At 42.5% G+C, this 15,390-nt stretch overlaps 1 protein-coding gene across 2 annotated transcripts in view; it reads left to right on the forward strand.

Moving 5' to 3' along the window:
- Positions 1-15,390, forward strand: part of LOC134336683 (small G protein signaling modulator 2-like) — a 292,004-nt gene that overhangs the window by 186,339 nt on the left and 90,275 nt on the right. For both annotated transcript variants that reach the window (XM_063031039.1, XM_063031041.1), the window contains exon 3: positions 13,622-13,784. In XM_063031039.1, the coding sequence (XP_062887109.1) occupies positions 13,622-13,784 (163 nt within the window). The remainder of the gene's footprint in view (positions 1-13,621; positions 13,785-15,390) is intronic.

Consider the following 15,390-nt stretch of genomic DNA (forward strand, 5'->3'; position numbering starts at 1 on the left):
ATTGAGCAAATAAAACAGCATGCAACAGACAGCGAGGCAATCTTCCAACTAATGGATCGGGTCAAATCTCTACGGTCACACTAAATTGTGGTGGACATTTAAGAACATAGCACAGCACAGAACAGGCCCCTTGGCCCACAACATTGTGCTGGCCTTTTAATCTACTCTACAATCAATCTAACCCTTCCCTTGCACATTGCTGTCCATTTTTCTATCATCCATATACCTAAGAGTATCTTAAATGTCCCTAATGTATCTGTCTCTACCACCACCTCTGGCAGTGCATTCCATGCACCCACCACTCTCTGTATATTAAAAAAAATACAACTACCTCTGAAATCTCCCCTACACTTTCCACCATTACCTTAAAATTATGCCCCCTTGTATTAGCCAATTCTGGGGAAAAAATATCTGGCTGTCCACACAATCTATTGTCTCTTATCATCTTATACAGCTCTATCAAGTCTCCCCTCATCCTCTTTTGCTCCAAGGAGAAAAACCCCAGCTTGTTCAACCTTCCTTCATAAGACATGTTCTCCAATCCAAGCAGCATCCTGGTAAACCTTCTCGGCACTCTCTCTGAGGCTTCCACAAACTTCCTATGATGAGGTGACCAGATCCGAATACAATACTAGTGTGGAATATTGTTGGTAACACAACCAAGAGCATTCCCATCATCAGCAATAGTGAGCCCCAACACTAAAGACAAGGCACATTAACAACTGTGTTCAGCTAGAAGTTCGAGAAATACTGGCTTCTGACAGAGAACCTCACCATCCCAGAAACCCATCTCCAGCCAACTTGATTTGCTCCGTGGTATCAAGAAATAGCTGTGATCTCTGCATGCTGTGGATTGTAGATGGGACCAGACTGCATCTTAGCTGTTGATTTAATACAAAGCTTCCCCCTAGCCAAGGTGTCCGGGACATTTAGAAAACTTACATCTATTGATTAGTGTGAAAAATTGCCTGGGTGTTACTTGTTAACAAAAAAGCTGGCCAAATCCGATCAGGCTAATTTACCAGATCTGATGAGGAGCCTTTGATCTGAAATGTTGACACTTTCTCTCAACACAGATCTTGCTAGACCTGTTTAATGATTGCAGGGCTCTGTTTTTATCTGTCTAAGTGCCTATCAGTCTTTCTGCCATCAGCAGTGCTATCGAACATGGGCATCAGCCTCCCTACCATCGAGGGCATCTTTAAACAGTGATGCCACAAAAAAAGTGGCATCCATCGTTAAGGACCCTCATCACCCAGGACATGTCCTTCTCATTACTACAATCAGAGTGGAGGTAGGGGAGCCTGAAGGCACACACTCAATTTTTTAGGAATAGTTTCTTCCCCTCTGCCATCATATTTCTGAATGTGCAATGAACCCATAGATATTACCTCGCCATTTTTGCACTACTCATTTAATTTTATAAGTATATTTTTTATAGTAATTTATTATATTTTTTTATGTAGTGCAGTACACTACTGCTGCAGAACAACAAATTAGTATATTAGTGATAATAATTTGATTCTGAGTGACTTCTCTTGATATTAAAGCAGCATTTGATTGAATGTACCACTATCGTGTCGCATTTAAGAAAAAGAACATAGAACATAGAAAACCTACAGCACAATACAGGCCCTTCGGCCCACAATGCTGTGCTGAACACGTACTTACTTTAGAAATTACCTAGAGTTACCCAAGGCCTCTATTTTCCTAAGCTCCATCTACCTATCCAGGAGCCTCTTAAAAGACCCTATTGCATCCGCCTCCACCACGGTTGCCAGCAGCCCATTCCACGCACTCACCATTCTCTGCATAAAAAAAAACTTACCCCTGACATCTCCTCTGTACCTGCTTCAAAGCACCTTAAAACTGTGCCCTCTCGTGTTAGCCATTTCAGCCCTGGGAAAAAGCCTCTGACTATCCACACGATCAATGCCTCTCATCATCTTATACACCTCTATCAGGTCACCTCTCATCCTTTGTCGCTCCAAGGAGAAAAGGCCAAGTTCACTCAACCTATTCTTATAAGGCATGCTCCCCAATCCAGGCAACATCCTTGTGAATTTCCTCTGCACCCTTTCTGTGGCTTCCACATCCTTCCTGTAGTGAGGTGACCAGAACTAGCACAGTACTCCAAATGTGGTCTGACCAGGGTCCTATATAGCTGTAACATTACCTCTCGGCTCTAGAACTCAATTCCATGGTTGATGAAGGCCAGTACACCGTATGCCTTCTTAACCACATAGTCAATCTCCGCAGCACCTTTGAGTGTCCTATGAACTTGGACCCCAAGATCCCTCTGATCCTCCACACTGCCAAGAGTCTTACCATTAATACTATACTCTGCCATCATATTTGACCTACCAAAATGAATCACCTCACACTTATCTGGGTTGAACTCCATCTGCCACTTCTCAGCCCAGTTTGGCATCCTATCAATGTCCCGCTGTAACCTCTGACAGCCCTCTACACTATCCACAACACCCCCAACCTTTATGTCATCAGCAAATTTACTAACCCATCCCTCCACTTCCTCATCTAGGTCATTTATAAAAATCACAAACAGAAGGGGTCCCAGAACAGATCCCTGAGGTACACCACTGGTCACCGACCTCCATGCAGAATATGACCCATCTACAACCACTCTTTGCCTTCTGTGAGCAAGCTAGTTCTGGATTCACAAAGCAATGTCCCCTTGGATCCCATGCCTCCTTACTTTCTCAATAAGCTTGCATGTGGTACCTTATCAAATGCCTTGTGCTGAAATCCATATACACTACATCTACTGCTCTATCTTCATCAATGTGTTTAGTCACATCCTCAAAAAATTCAATCAGGCTCGTAAGGGCACGACCTGCCTTTGACAAAGCCATGCTGACTATTCCCAATTATATTATGCCTCTCTAAATATTCAGAAATCCTGCCTCTCAGGATCTTCTCCATCAACTTACCAACTACTGAAGTAAGACTCACTGTTCTATAGTTTCCTGGGCTATCTCTACTCCCTTTCTTGAATAAGAGGACAACATCTGCAACCCTCCAATCCTCTAGAACCTCTCCTGTCCCCATTGATGATGCAAAGATCATCGCCAAAGTCTCAGCAATCTCCTCCCTCACTTCCCACAGTAGCCTGGGGTATATCTCGTCCAGTTCCGGTGACTTATCCAACTTGATGCTTTCCAAAAGCTCCAGCACATCCTCTTTCTTATTGTCTATATGCTCAAGCTTTTCATTCTGCTGTGATTCATCCCTACAATCACCAAGGTCCTTTTCCGTAGTGAGTACTGAAGCAAACTATTCATTAAGTACCTCTGGTTCCATACACACTTTTCCAATGTTACACTTGATTGGTCCTAATCTCTCATGTCTTATCCTCTTGCTCTGCACATACTTGTAGAATGCCTTGGGGTTTTCCTTAATCCTGCTGCCAAAGCCTTCTCATAGCCCCTTCTGGCTCGCCTAATTTCATTCTTAAGCTCCTTCGTGCTAGCCTTATAATTTTATAGATCTCTGTCATTACCTAGTTTTTTGAACCTTTCATAAGCCTTTCTTTCTTCTTGACTAGATTTTCAACTGCCTTTGCACACCAGGGTTCCTGCACCCTACCATCCTTTCCCTGTCTTAGTGGAATGTACCTGTGCAGAATTCCACGCAAATATCCCCTGAACATTTGCCATATTTCTGCCGTACATTTCCCTGAGAACATCTGTTCCCAATTTATGCCTCCTAGTTCCTGCCTGATAGCCTCATATTTCCCCTTACTCCAATTAAACGCTTTCCTAACTTGTCTGTTCCTATCCCTCTCCAATGGTATGGTAAATGAGGTAGAATTGTGATCACCATCTCCAAAATGCTCTCTCACTGACAGACCTGACACCTGACCAGGTTCATTTCCCAATACCAGATCAAGTACAGCTTCTCCTCTTGTAGGCTTATCTACATACTGTGTCAGGAAACCTTCCTGAACACACCTAATAAACTCCACCCCACCTAAACCCCTTGCTCTAGGGAGATGCCAATCAATATTGGGGAAATTAAAATCCCCATCATGACAACCCTGTTATTACTGCACCATTCCAGAATCTGTCTCCCTATCTGCTCCTTAATGTCCATGTTACTATTGGATGGTCTATTAAAAACATCCAGTGGAGTTATTGATCCCTTCCCATTTCTAACTTGCACCCGCAAAGACTCAGTAGCCAATCCCTCCATGACTTTCTCCTTTTCTGCAGCCATGACACTATCTCTGATCAGCAGTGCCACGCCCCCACCTCTTTTGCCTCCCTCCCTGTCCTTTGTGAAACATCTAAAGCCTGGTGCTCTAAATAGCCATTCCTGCCCCTGAGCCATCCAAGTCTCTGTAATGGCCACAACATCATCGCTCCAAGTACTGATCCACACTCTCAGCTCATCCGCTTTGTTCATGATGCTGCTTGCATTAAAATAGACACATCTCAAATCATCAGTCTGAGTGCATCCCTTCTCTATCACCTGCCTATCCTCCCTCTCACACTGTCTACAAGCTTTCTCTATTTGTGAGCCATCTGCCCCTTCCTTTGTCTCCGAAAAAATTCCAGAGGTTGGATTTGTAGCTTGGACAATAGGGTGGATGGTGGTCAATCACCTCAGCCCAGGGCACTGCAGTGGAAGTTCATTAGGACAGTGCCCTAAATCCCTCCATATTCAATTGATATTCCTTTCATCAAGATGTCAGAAGTAAGAATGTTCGCACAATGTTCCATCTTCAACAAATAAAATTATCCTTTCCAGCATGCAATAAGACCTAGAGAATGTTCCAGCATGGGCTGAGGTGACAAATAACATCTATGTCTCTAAAATACCAAGCATTGACCATCTCCAACAAGATGAATCTGACCAAATATCTTACACATTCAATAGCCTAGTCACCCTCCATTAATATCCTAGGGGTCACCATTAACCAGAAACCCAATTTGGCTAGACATCTGGTTATTCAAAGTCCCTTCAACTGTCTGCAAGGCATGAGTCAAAATGGTTATGGAATACTCTCCATTGGCTGAGATGACTACAGCTCCAGTTACTCAAATTCACCATCAGTGGATAAGCCAGCTGACTGGCATCCTTCAATCTCCCAAAACTTCCATTCCCTCCATTGCTGGTTCATGGTGGCTGCAGTGTGTACCGTGTTCAAAATGCACTGCAGTTACCTACCTGATCTACTCGAACAGCACCAGTCAAACCAGAACTGGCATCAAGGTTAGCAAGTGCATGGAAACATCACTGTCTCTAAGTTCCCCTCCAAGCTGCACACTATTTTGAATAGGAAATATATCTCCGGCTTTTCATCGTCATTGTATTTAATTCTTGGCATTCCCAATATAACTACAGAGTAGGAAGCCCTCCACTAGAGGGATTGCAGTGGTTTTAGAAGGTGGATCAACACTAACTCAAGGGCAGTTATCGATGGGCATTAAATGCAGTGATGCCCAGATCCTGAAAAATTCATTAAACAAAACATACACAAGCTAACTTACAGTAACCACTGTGATGGTATTAGGTTTGCTGACCGCAAAGTTCTAAACACAAACGAAGACTTTTAGACCTATCCAATATAGATAGGTACGGGTACCTTCACTAAAGAGAGGTTATACTGTAGCTACCCACTCTTCAAAGGCTGGATCACTTCCCTTTTTATTCTCCACAGCAAGTTTAGCTGCCAAAGGCTACTCTTTTAATGGTAGGTTCCCCCCTCCCTACCAAGGAGGAGATACTTCCAGCTAATAAGTAGTTTAAACACAGTTCATTTCTTTTTATTGATAAACATTTAAATCCAGACAATGTTATTAAAACATATTTAAAACTCACAGAGGATTTCTGTCTTATAAAACATTTCCAAATTACAAATAATTTCTAAAACACAAAGGATTTCTGAAAGACAGGTACAATTTCGATAAGCTAAAAAGACATAGCCCATGAGTTGCTGACAACCAGTCATATATCACAGGAATTGAAGGCAGAGGAATGAATTTTAGTTAACCCCGTGTTTTTGAAATCCTTCTGGGTGTTCCCGTACCATTTCTAAAAAGCCTAAACTGTTCTCTATATTTATACTTTTTGCCACTTGGGTGACTTCAGATATAATATTTTTTCATATACCTTTTCACACTGGCGACCTAAAAGCCCTGTGGACAGATATCCTAAATTCCCATAATTAATGCTGTCAATGCTGACTTTCTGAGTATATAAATCTTCTAACTATTGACATATCAGCTATTTGATGTGCTACATGATAGTATCAATCTGGTCTGCAAGTTTCCCTGAACTAACTCACTTAGCTAGTGTTATCTGGTTTGATGCAAGCCAATTAACCTATCCCCATTGTCTTATCTCTTAAGAAGTCAGCCTCGTCACTGTGAGCCTGTACCCAAAAGGCAATACTGTTTAGAAAGCTGCAGTTTTAACTTCAGACTGATTATGGCTTGCCATTTGTATTATGAACTGAAGATTGGCTCCCATTTATGATGAGAAGCTGAACAAAGAATATTGGTTGGAGGGTTAACTTACTCAAAGCCAATTCTTTGATCTCTAGACGTTTTAGCTGCTGTGTTAGAAAGCCGAGCATAGTGAAAAGGTCCCTCTGGACGGTGATTATCCATCACACCACATGCAAATACATTATAATCACAAGGATGGACACATAATCTCCCTCAGTATTCTCCCCATCTAACTCCCATTTTCCTTCCCCTCTGTCTTGTTTCCTTTAGCCTCTCTGCCCCAGCTTTCTCTCAATTTGAAAATGCAAACAGAGAGAAATCCAGAGGACGAATGCATAATTTTCCCACTATTAATAAAATGTTTTTTTCTTTCATTAAAGAGAAACAAAAGAGTAAAGCAGAGAATGAATCCACAGCTGCAGGCCTGTTAGCCTTTAATTTGCACAATGCCGCCCACTTTATATTGGATTATTCTCACACAAAGATTGCATCCTAGACTATGTGACAGCTGGAAAATATAGCACAGAAGCATTAAAAATCCCTTGTTACACTGTAATAAAATTACTCCTCTTGTGTATTTTAGTTTTATTGAAAGATATGTTGTAAAAAACTACAAAGACTTTCTAATGAAATTGGATTTTGTGTGCCTGACTAATGAACACTCACTATTGCATCCGGAAATGCAGCCACCTAGATCCAATTTTTAAAAAGCCATGATACTCCTATCTGTACGTAATTCTTTATTTCTTTTATCTCATTTTGTTGTCTTGGTACATAAATGAAAGTTAGGCCCCAGTTTACAGATTTGTGTATAGTTCTGGTTGTGTATAGTTGTGTATAGTTCTTATCTGAAGGACGTAATAGCTTGTAAGGGAGGAAGAGATTTACAAGGATATTGCCAGGGGTTTCAAGCTATTTTGTGATCAGTTCTAGTTGCCTCATTATAGGAAGGAGGGGAAAGCTTTAGAAAGGGTTTATTTTATTTAACAATACAGCACAGAGTAGGTTCTTCTGGCTGTTTGAGCTACGTTGCCCCGGCAACCCAATAACCCCAATTAACCCTAACCTAATCACAGGACAATTTACAATGACCAATTAACCAACCCGGTAGGTCTTTGGATTGTGAGAAGGAACTGGAGCACCTGGGGAAGCTCCACACATTCCACAGGGAGGACATACAAGATGGCGCCAAATTCCTGTCTCCCTTTAGTTTTCTGATCGCAAAGCCAAATACAAAATGGAGATTCTGTAAATCAAGGGTTCCCAACCTCTTTTTATGCCGCAGACCCCGACCTTTAACAAAGGGGTCCATGGATCCCAGGCTGTGAACCCCTGCTGTCCACGTCCATCAGAGATTCTTTGGGGTGCAGGAGGATGAGAGGTGATTTGATAAGAGGTGGACAAGTCGATAAGAGGCATAGATCAAGCGGATAGCAAGACAACAGGAATTCTGCAGATGCTGGAAATTCAAGCAACATACATCAAAGTTGCTGGTGAACGCAGCAGGCCAGGCAGCATCTATAGGAAGAGGCGCAGTCGACATTTCAGGCCGAGACCCTTCGTCAGGACTAACTAGCCTTGTTTCCAGGGTGGAACTAGCTGGTACAAGGGAGGATAATTTTAAGATGACTGGAGGAAAGTTTTGTTTACACAGAGTGGTGGGTGCGTGGAATGCCCTGCCAGGGGTGGTGGGAGAGGCAAATACATTAGGGATATTTAACAAACTCTGAGATAGGCACATAGATGAAAGTAAAACAGAGGGCTCTGTGACTGATCCTGGAGTTAGTTAAAAGGTTGGCACAAAATCATGGGCTGAAGGGCCTGTACTGCATTGTACTGTTCTATGTTCTATATTAAGTATTTTCAATTGACTCAGTATCTCCCTATATCACAAAAAAAAAGTCTCTGTGCAGTTCTGGTCACCTCATTATAGGAAGAAAGTGGAAGGGGTACAGAAGAAGTTTACCATGAATCTGTTTGCATTAGAGGGTCTGAGCTATAAGAAAAAGTTAGACAAACTTTGGCTGTTTTCTTTGGAGTATCAGAGGCTCAGGGGAGACCTGACAGAAATGTATAAAATTATTTTAGTCTTTGATAGGGCAGACAGTTTAAGTCTTCCTCCCAGGGTAGAAACGTCAAATGCTGGAGGGCAAACATCCATGGTGAGCAGGGAATGTTCTTACACAGAGGGTGGTAGGTGCCTGGAATGCACTGCAGGGATAGTGGAGGAAGAGGATATAAAAGTTAGTATTTAAGTAACTATTAGATATGGTGGAGGCAAGGAAGCGAGAGATGTGGCTCTGTGCTGCCAGGAGAAATTTACATGAATTCAGCATCTTGTTTAGCACAGACATGGTGGACCGAAGGGCCAGTGGGCTAGTTCACCGAGGACGTGCCCTCTTCTCATTGCTACCGTCGAGGAGCGGGGACAGGAGCCTGAAGACACGCACTCAGTATTTTAGGCATAGCTTCTTCCCTCCATAGTCAAATTTATGAATCAACAATGACACTGCCTCACTTTTATCCCTCTCTTTTTTGCAGTACTCGTTTAATTTAATTACATTTGTATTATAATTTATTTATATTATATTGTGCGTGTGTGTGTCTGTGTGTCTTTTCACAGAAGAACTAGAGAGTGGCTGTAGTTAGATGGTTGTCTCTCTGACTGGAGGCCTGTGACTACTGGTGTGCAACAGGGATCAGTGCTGGGTCCGTAGTTGTTTGTCACCTGTATCAATTATCTGGATGACAATGTGGTAAACTGGATTGGCAAATTTGTGGATGGCACCAAGACTGGGGGTGTAGTGGACAGTGAGGAACACAATCAAAACTTGCGGGATCTGGGCCAGCTGGAAAATGGGCTGAAAATTGGTAAACGGTGATGAATAACTACAAGTTTGATGGTACAGGTTGGAACACACTAATCCAACACCCTTGGGACCTGCTTGGTGCTGAACAACAGAAGTTGCCTGTGATCATCTTGCTCTTAACAGGAGAATTGTTCTTTTTAAGTACAGGCAGCGCTCGGGTCATGTAAGACTGTCTGTAATTCAAAGCATTAAGCCAGAAACATTATAGACAGAGGTAGAAAAAAGTTGGACTGATAGTTTAATTAGCTGCAGATTAGTGCGGATTGTAGATCTTAAAATAAAATAGTATAGATCCAAATAATCTCCTCCATCAGATTTCTGAATAAACAATGAATCCATAAATACTACCTCACTTTTTCACTCTTTTTGCACTGCTTATATAATTTAATTTTTATATATACTTATTGTAATTTATAGTATTTTTGTTATTATGTATCGCACTTTACTGCTGCTGCAAAACAACAAACTTCATGACATATGCCAGTGATATTAAACCTGATTCTGAATAAGCAGGAAGGCTGTAAACGCAATTGAGAGCTTGCTGCCTCACCACTATTCACTTCTCCTAAAAAGGCATTTGTCTTTGCAACATCACCTGGATTCATACAATACTAATTACAATAATGGGATCTGTGAATTGAACAGCATGGCAATAAATAGCCTAAATGAGAGTTCATTTAGTCTTGTAAATTGCTCCTTTAATAATAAAAATGTGATTATATCAACGCCTCCCATCTTAGGTGACAGCATAGAACATTAAAGTTCAGAAGCTTTGGCCCACGATATTGTGCTGAACTTTTAACTTACTCTAAAATTAATCTAGCCCTCCCTTCCTACATAGTCTTCAATTTCCCTATCATCTGTGTGCCTATCTAAGGGTTTCTTAATGTCCCTAAAGTATCTGCCTCTAACACCACCATCCATCCACTCACCACTCTCTCTTTAAGAAATAAAATTACCTCTGACATACCCTCATATTTTGCACCAATCTCCTGAAAATTAAGTTTTTTTTTACTGAGATACAGCACAGAATAGACCTCTCTGGCCTTTCGCACCAGCCACTCGACCCAGCAATCCCCAGATTTAATCTGAGTTTAATCATGGAACAATGCCACTGAACATTGACGGCTCCTCCGTAGAGATTGTTAAGGGCACCAAATTTCTTGGTATTCACCTGGCGGAGAATCTCACCTGGTCCCTCAACACCAGCTCCATAGCAAAGAAAGCCCAGCAGCGTCTCTACTTTCTGCGAAGGCTGAAAAAAGTCCATCTCCCCCCCCCCCCCCCATCCCATCCTCACCACATTCTACAGAGGTTGTATTGAGAGCATCCTGAGCAGCTGCATCACTGCCTGGTTCAGAAATTGCACCATCTCGGATCGCAAGACCCTGCAGCGGATAGTGAGGTCAGCTGAGAAGATCATCGGGGTCTCTCTTCCCGCCATTACAGACATTTATACCACACGCTGCATCCGCAAAGCAAACAGCATTATGAAGGACCCCACGCACCCCTCATAAACTCTTCTCCCTCCTGCCATCTGGAAAAAGGCACCGAAGCATTCGGGCTCTCACGACCAGACTATGCGACAGTTTCTTCCCCCAAGTCATCAGACTCCTCAATACCCGGAGCCTGGCTTGACACCAACCTACTATACCCTCTACTGTGCCTAGTGTCTTGTTTATTATTTATTATTATTTATTGTAATGCCTGCACTGTTTTGTGCACTTTATGCAGTCCTGGGTAGGTCTGTAGTCTAGTGTGGTTTTTGTGTTTTTTCTTATGTAGTTCAGTGTAGTTTTTGTATTGTTTCATATAGCACCATGGTCCTGGAAAACGTCTCATTTTTACTATATTCTGTACCAGCAGTTATGGTTGAAATGACAATAAAAAGTGTCTTGACTTGAATTTACAATGACCAATTAACCTACCAGTCTTTGGACTGTGGGAGGAAACCCACTCGGTCACAGGGAGAACATAAAACTCCTCACAGGCAGTGGCAGGAATTGAACCCCAGGTCATCTGTACTGTAAGGTGTTGTGCTAACCACTACACTACCGTGCCACCGCACGGTATGGCCCCTTGGTTAGCCACTCCCTCCCTGAGAAAATCTCTCTGGCTATCCACTTAATCTATACCCCTTATCATCTTGTACACCTCTATCAGGTCACCTCATCCTCCTTCACCCCAAAGAATCTCTGATGGATGTGGAGAGGTCATCTACAGCATCTCCATTTTGTATTTGGCTTTGTGAGGAGTAAACTAAATGAAGACAGGAGCCTTTCACATCCTATCAGTGTATCCCAAACACCACACACACAAAATGCCGGAGAAACCAAATAGATTCGATATGCAAAGGGATCAAATGTTAGGCTAGTTGTCCAATGACATAACTATCATCCCCTTAACAATTTAATTTTGTTTCAAATAGGTTGTTAATTTAAGAGAAATGAAACGTTTAAGATGGGGTTAAAGATGTCATGGGGATTAGCCTGGCTGTGTGAGGAATTATTTTACCTGTTATCAGGATTTATGTTGAACCATTTTTAGAATACTTATTTTCTAAATAAATGTAATTAATTAATATTCTAAATAACTTTAAAATATTGGAATATTTTTAGATATTAAATCTGATTCTGAGAATAAAAAAGATCCTGATGATGTCTACAAAATATATTTATTGTACTCTGCAGCAACAATTTAAAATAAGTTAATGAATTTTAAGGAGAATAGTCTAGAGCTAAGAGACTTTGCATTATATAAGACTTTTCTTGAACTCAATGAATTTCAAAATACTTTATTCCTGCTAAGTACTTTCAAAGTGCATTTGTTGCAATATAACTATGCTGATAAAACAGTAACATACAGCAAAATGAACATTCTTAATAACCTAATTCAGTAATGTGTCCATTTCTAATCCACTGCTGAACTATAGGCAGTGCATGCTTAATATTTAGAAAATTGAGCATGGGACTGAAGTATCTAACACAAAAATTAGGAGATATGATTTGCTGTTTTTCACATGCATTGCTGTTTCGTCCAGTAATCACTATAAAGACAGAACTGAAGAGATGCAATCATTTCACTCCTTAGAACAACTTTAATGCATTTTAATCCAATTATTCTGGACTCTCTGCTTTCTGTCAGTAGCATTCTCATGCCTGCAAGGTTTCATCCAAACGCAGAGCCTAAAAATCTATGCTGGCAGTTCAAGGAGTTTATTTCAAAAGTTCTTAATTTGCTGTAAGTTATTCAGGGATGATGTGCAAGACCTGGTATGTAAATGCAAATCTTATTTTTCAAGTCATGATGATTTGGAAGAAGGATCAAAAACCATTTTCCTTTCACTGAAATGTAAACTCTGACAGAACTTTCTTATTATCAGTCAGGTACGTCTGGAAGTGGATATATTCTTTCAACACTGTTTATGTTATATTTCAGTATTGAGTTTAAATTGTAAGGCAAATGTGGAAAATCGTAGAATTTGTTTTTGGGTGCTGCATGACTCCAGTTTATGGAAAATACTTGGCAAAGGAGGAGTCATGAACGAGTTGTGAATCACCTTGGAACCTTGATTTGAGAAAACATTCCAATGCTTCATATTGCTTGTGTGTTTCTGAAACGCAGACATGTACATTTTGTGTGTGTAGCGTGTAGATAGCGAGCAAATGGGTCACAAACAAACGAAGCACACCTTCCAATTAATAAACACAAGAGATTCTGCAGATGTTGGAAATCCAGAGTAACAGAATGCCAGAGGAACTGAGCAGGTCAGGCAGCGCCTACGGAGAGGAATGAACAGTCGATGTTTCAGGCCAAGACCCTTCATCAGGACTGGAAAGGAAAGGGGAAGAAGTTCAAATAGTAAGGTGGGAGGAGGGGGAGGAGCATAAGCTGGCAAGTTTTAAGTGAAAGCAAGTGAGGGGGGAGTGCCTGTTTTTCTGTGTTCACCATCCTCTCTTACCTTTTCTCTTCTCCTCCTCTTTTCCCTTCTCTTCTGCTGTCAGATTCCTTCATTCTTCAGCCCTTTACCCTTTCCACTTATCACATCCCTGCTCCTTCATCCACCCTCCCCCACCCAGCTACCTTCCCCCTCACCTAGGATCTGAGCCCAAAGTACTGACTATTTATTCCCCTCCATAGCTGCTGCCTGACCTGTTGAGTTCCTCCACCATTTTGTGTGTGCTACACCTTCCAATTTCCTGAGGAAGTGGACTCCTTAACATGACAGGATTGGAACAATTGCAGAAGCCTAACAAGCTCTCTCTCGTCTCTTTCCAGCTGTTGTCGAGGCCTGCCTGCTGTACATGCTGAAGCGTCGTGCTGCTGGCTTCCTGCGGAGCGACAAAGTGGCGGCACTCTTCACAAAAGTTGGGAAAACCTACCCTGTCGCTGGGGAGCTGTGTGCCAAGGTTCAGGAACTACAGCATCTGGTGGATAATAAGTAAGTGGGACTCTTCGATTGGCTTCATCTGTCGCATGAACGTCGAAACATACAATTAATGTGTAGTTTGCGTCGAGGGCCAACGCAGTCCGAGGAGGTACTGGGGTCAGCTTGCAAGTGTTACCATGCTTCCAGCACCAACATTGCATGCTTATAACTTACTAGCCCGCATGTCTTTGGAATATGGGAGGAAACTGGAGCACCTGGAGGGAAACCACACGGTCACCGGAGAACGTACCACAAACAATCTGCTGGAAGAGCTCAGTATCTGAAGGAGGAAGGGAATTGCTGACTTTTCAGGTTGAAACTCTGCATCAGAGCAGAGGTAGGAGAGGTGAGACGGCCAGTATAAAGAGGAGAAGGAGTGAAACGAGACCGAGGTGGTTGGTGGACTGAAGGGTATGAAGTTGCCCCAGGTGGCACTGGGAGACAGAGGCTCGTGAGTGAGGGGTGAAGGCAGACAAGGAGAGAGAAGAAAAGAAATTGAGGGGCAAGGTGGGGGAAGAGTGAGGAAGGTGAAGGTTGGAGACAGGAACACAAAGAGCTGTCAGTGCTGGTCTCTGATTAATAAAGATAAATACCCATCCCCATTCCCATTGCAACATGTCAGTCCATGGGCCCCTCTTATGCCAAGATCAGGGTGGAGGAGGAATACCTTATATTCCGTCTGGGTGCCTTCCAACCTGATGGTTATGAATATTGATTTCTCCTTCCAGTGAACAAATTTCAACCCCCCCCCCCACCTCTATTTCCCACTCTGATCTTTCACTTCTTCTCGCCTGCCTATTCATTCCCCTTGGGTCCCTTCCTCCTTCCCTTTCTCCCATGGTCCACTCTCCTCTCCTATCAGATTCCTTCTTCTTCGGCCCTTTACCTCTTCCACCTATCACCTCCCAGCTTCCTACTTCATCCATCTTCCCCCATCCACCTGGTTTCATCTATCACCTCCGTTCCCCCCCCCCCCACCAACAATCTTCTTATTCTGGAGTCTCCCCACTTCCTTTCCAGTCCTGATGAAGAATCTCGACTGTTTGTTCATTTTCATATCTGTTGCCTGACCTGCTGAGTTCCTCCAGCATTTTGTGTGTGTTACTCTGGATTTCCAGCATCAAAGGATGCTGAAAAGGGCCCAAAGGATCATTGGGGACCCAAGTCACCCCAACCACAAACTTGTCCATCTCCTGCCATCTGGGAAACGATACCACAACATTAAAGCCAAGACCTGGACTCTCTAATGGTGGTATCTGAAAAGAGGATGCTGTCCAAGTTGCATGCCATCTTGGACAACGTCTCCCATCCGCTACATAATGTACTGGTTGGGCACAGGAGCACATTCAGCCAGAGACTCATTCCACCGAGATGCAACACTGAGTGTCATAGGAAGTCATTCCTGCCTGTGGCCATCAAACTTTACAACTCCTCCCTTGGAGGGTCAGACATCTTGAGCTAATAGGCTGGTCCTGGACTTATTTCCTGGCATAATTTACATATTACTATTTAATTATTTATGGTTTTATATTGCTATATTTATACTCTGTTCCTGGTTGGTGCAACTGTAACGAAACCAAATTTCCCTCGGGATCAATGAAGTATGACTATGACTATG

The sequence above is a fragment of the Mobula hypostoma genome, chromosome 23, assembly GCF_963921235.1.
Source record: "Mobula hypostoma chromosome 23, sMobHyp1.1, whole genome shotgun sequence".
NCBI lineage: Eukaryota > Metazoa > Chordata > Chondrichthyes > Myliobatiformes > Myliobatidae > Mobula > Mobula hypostoma.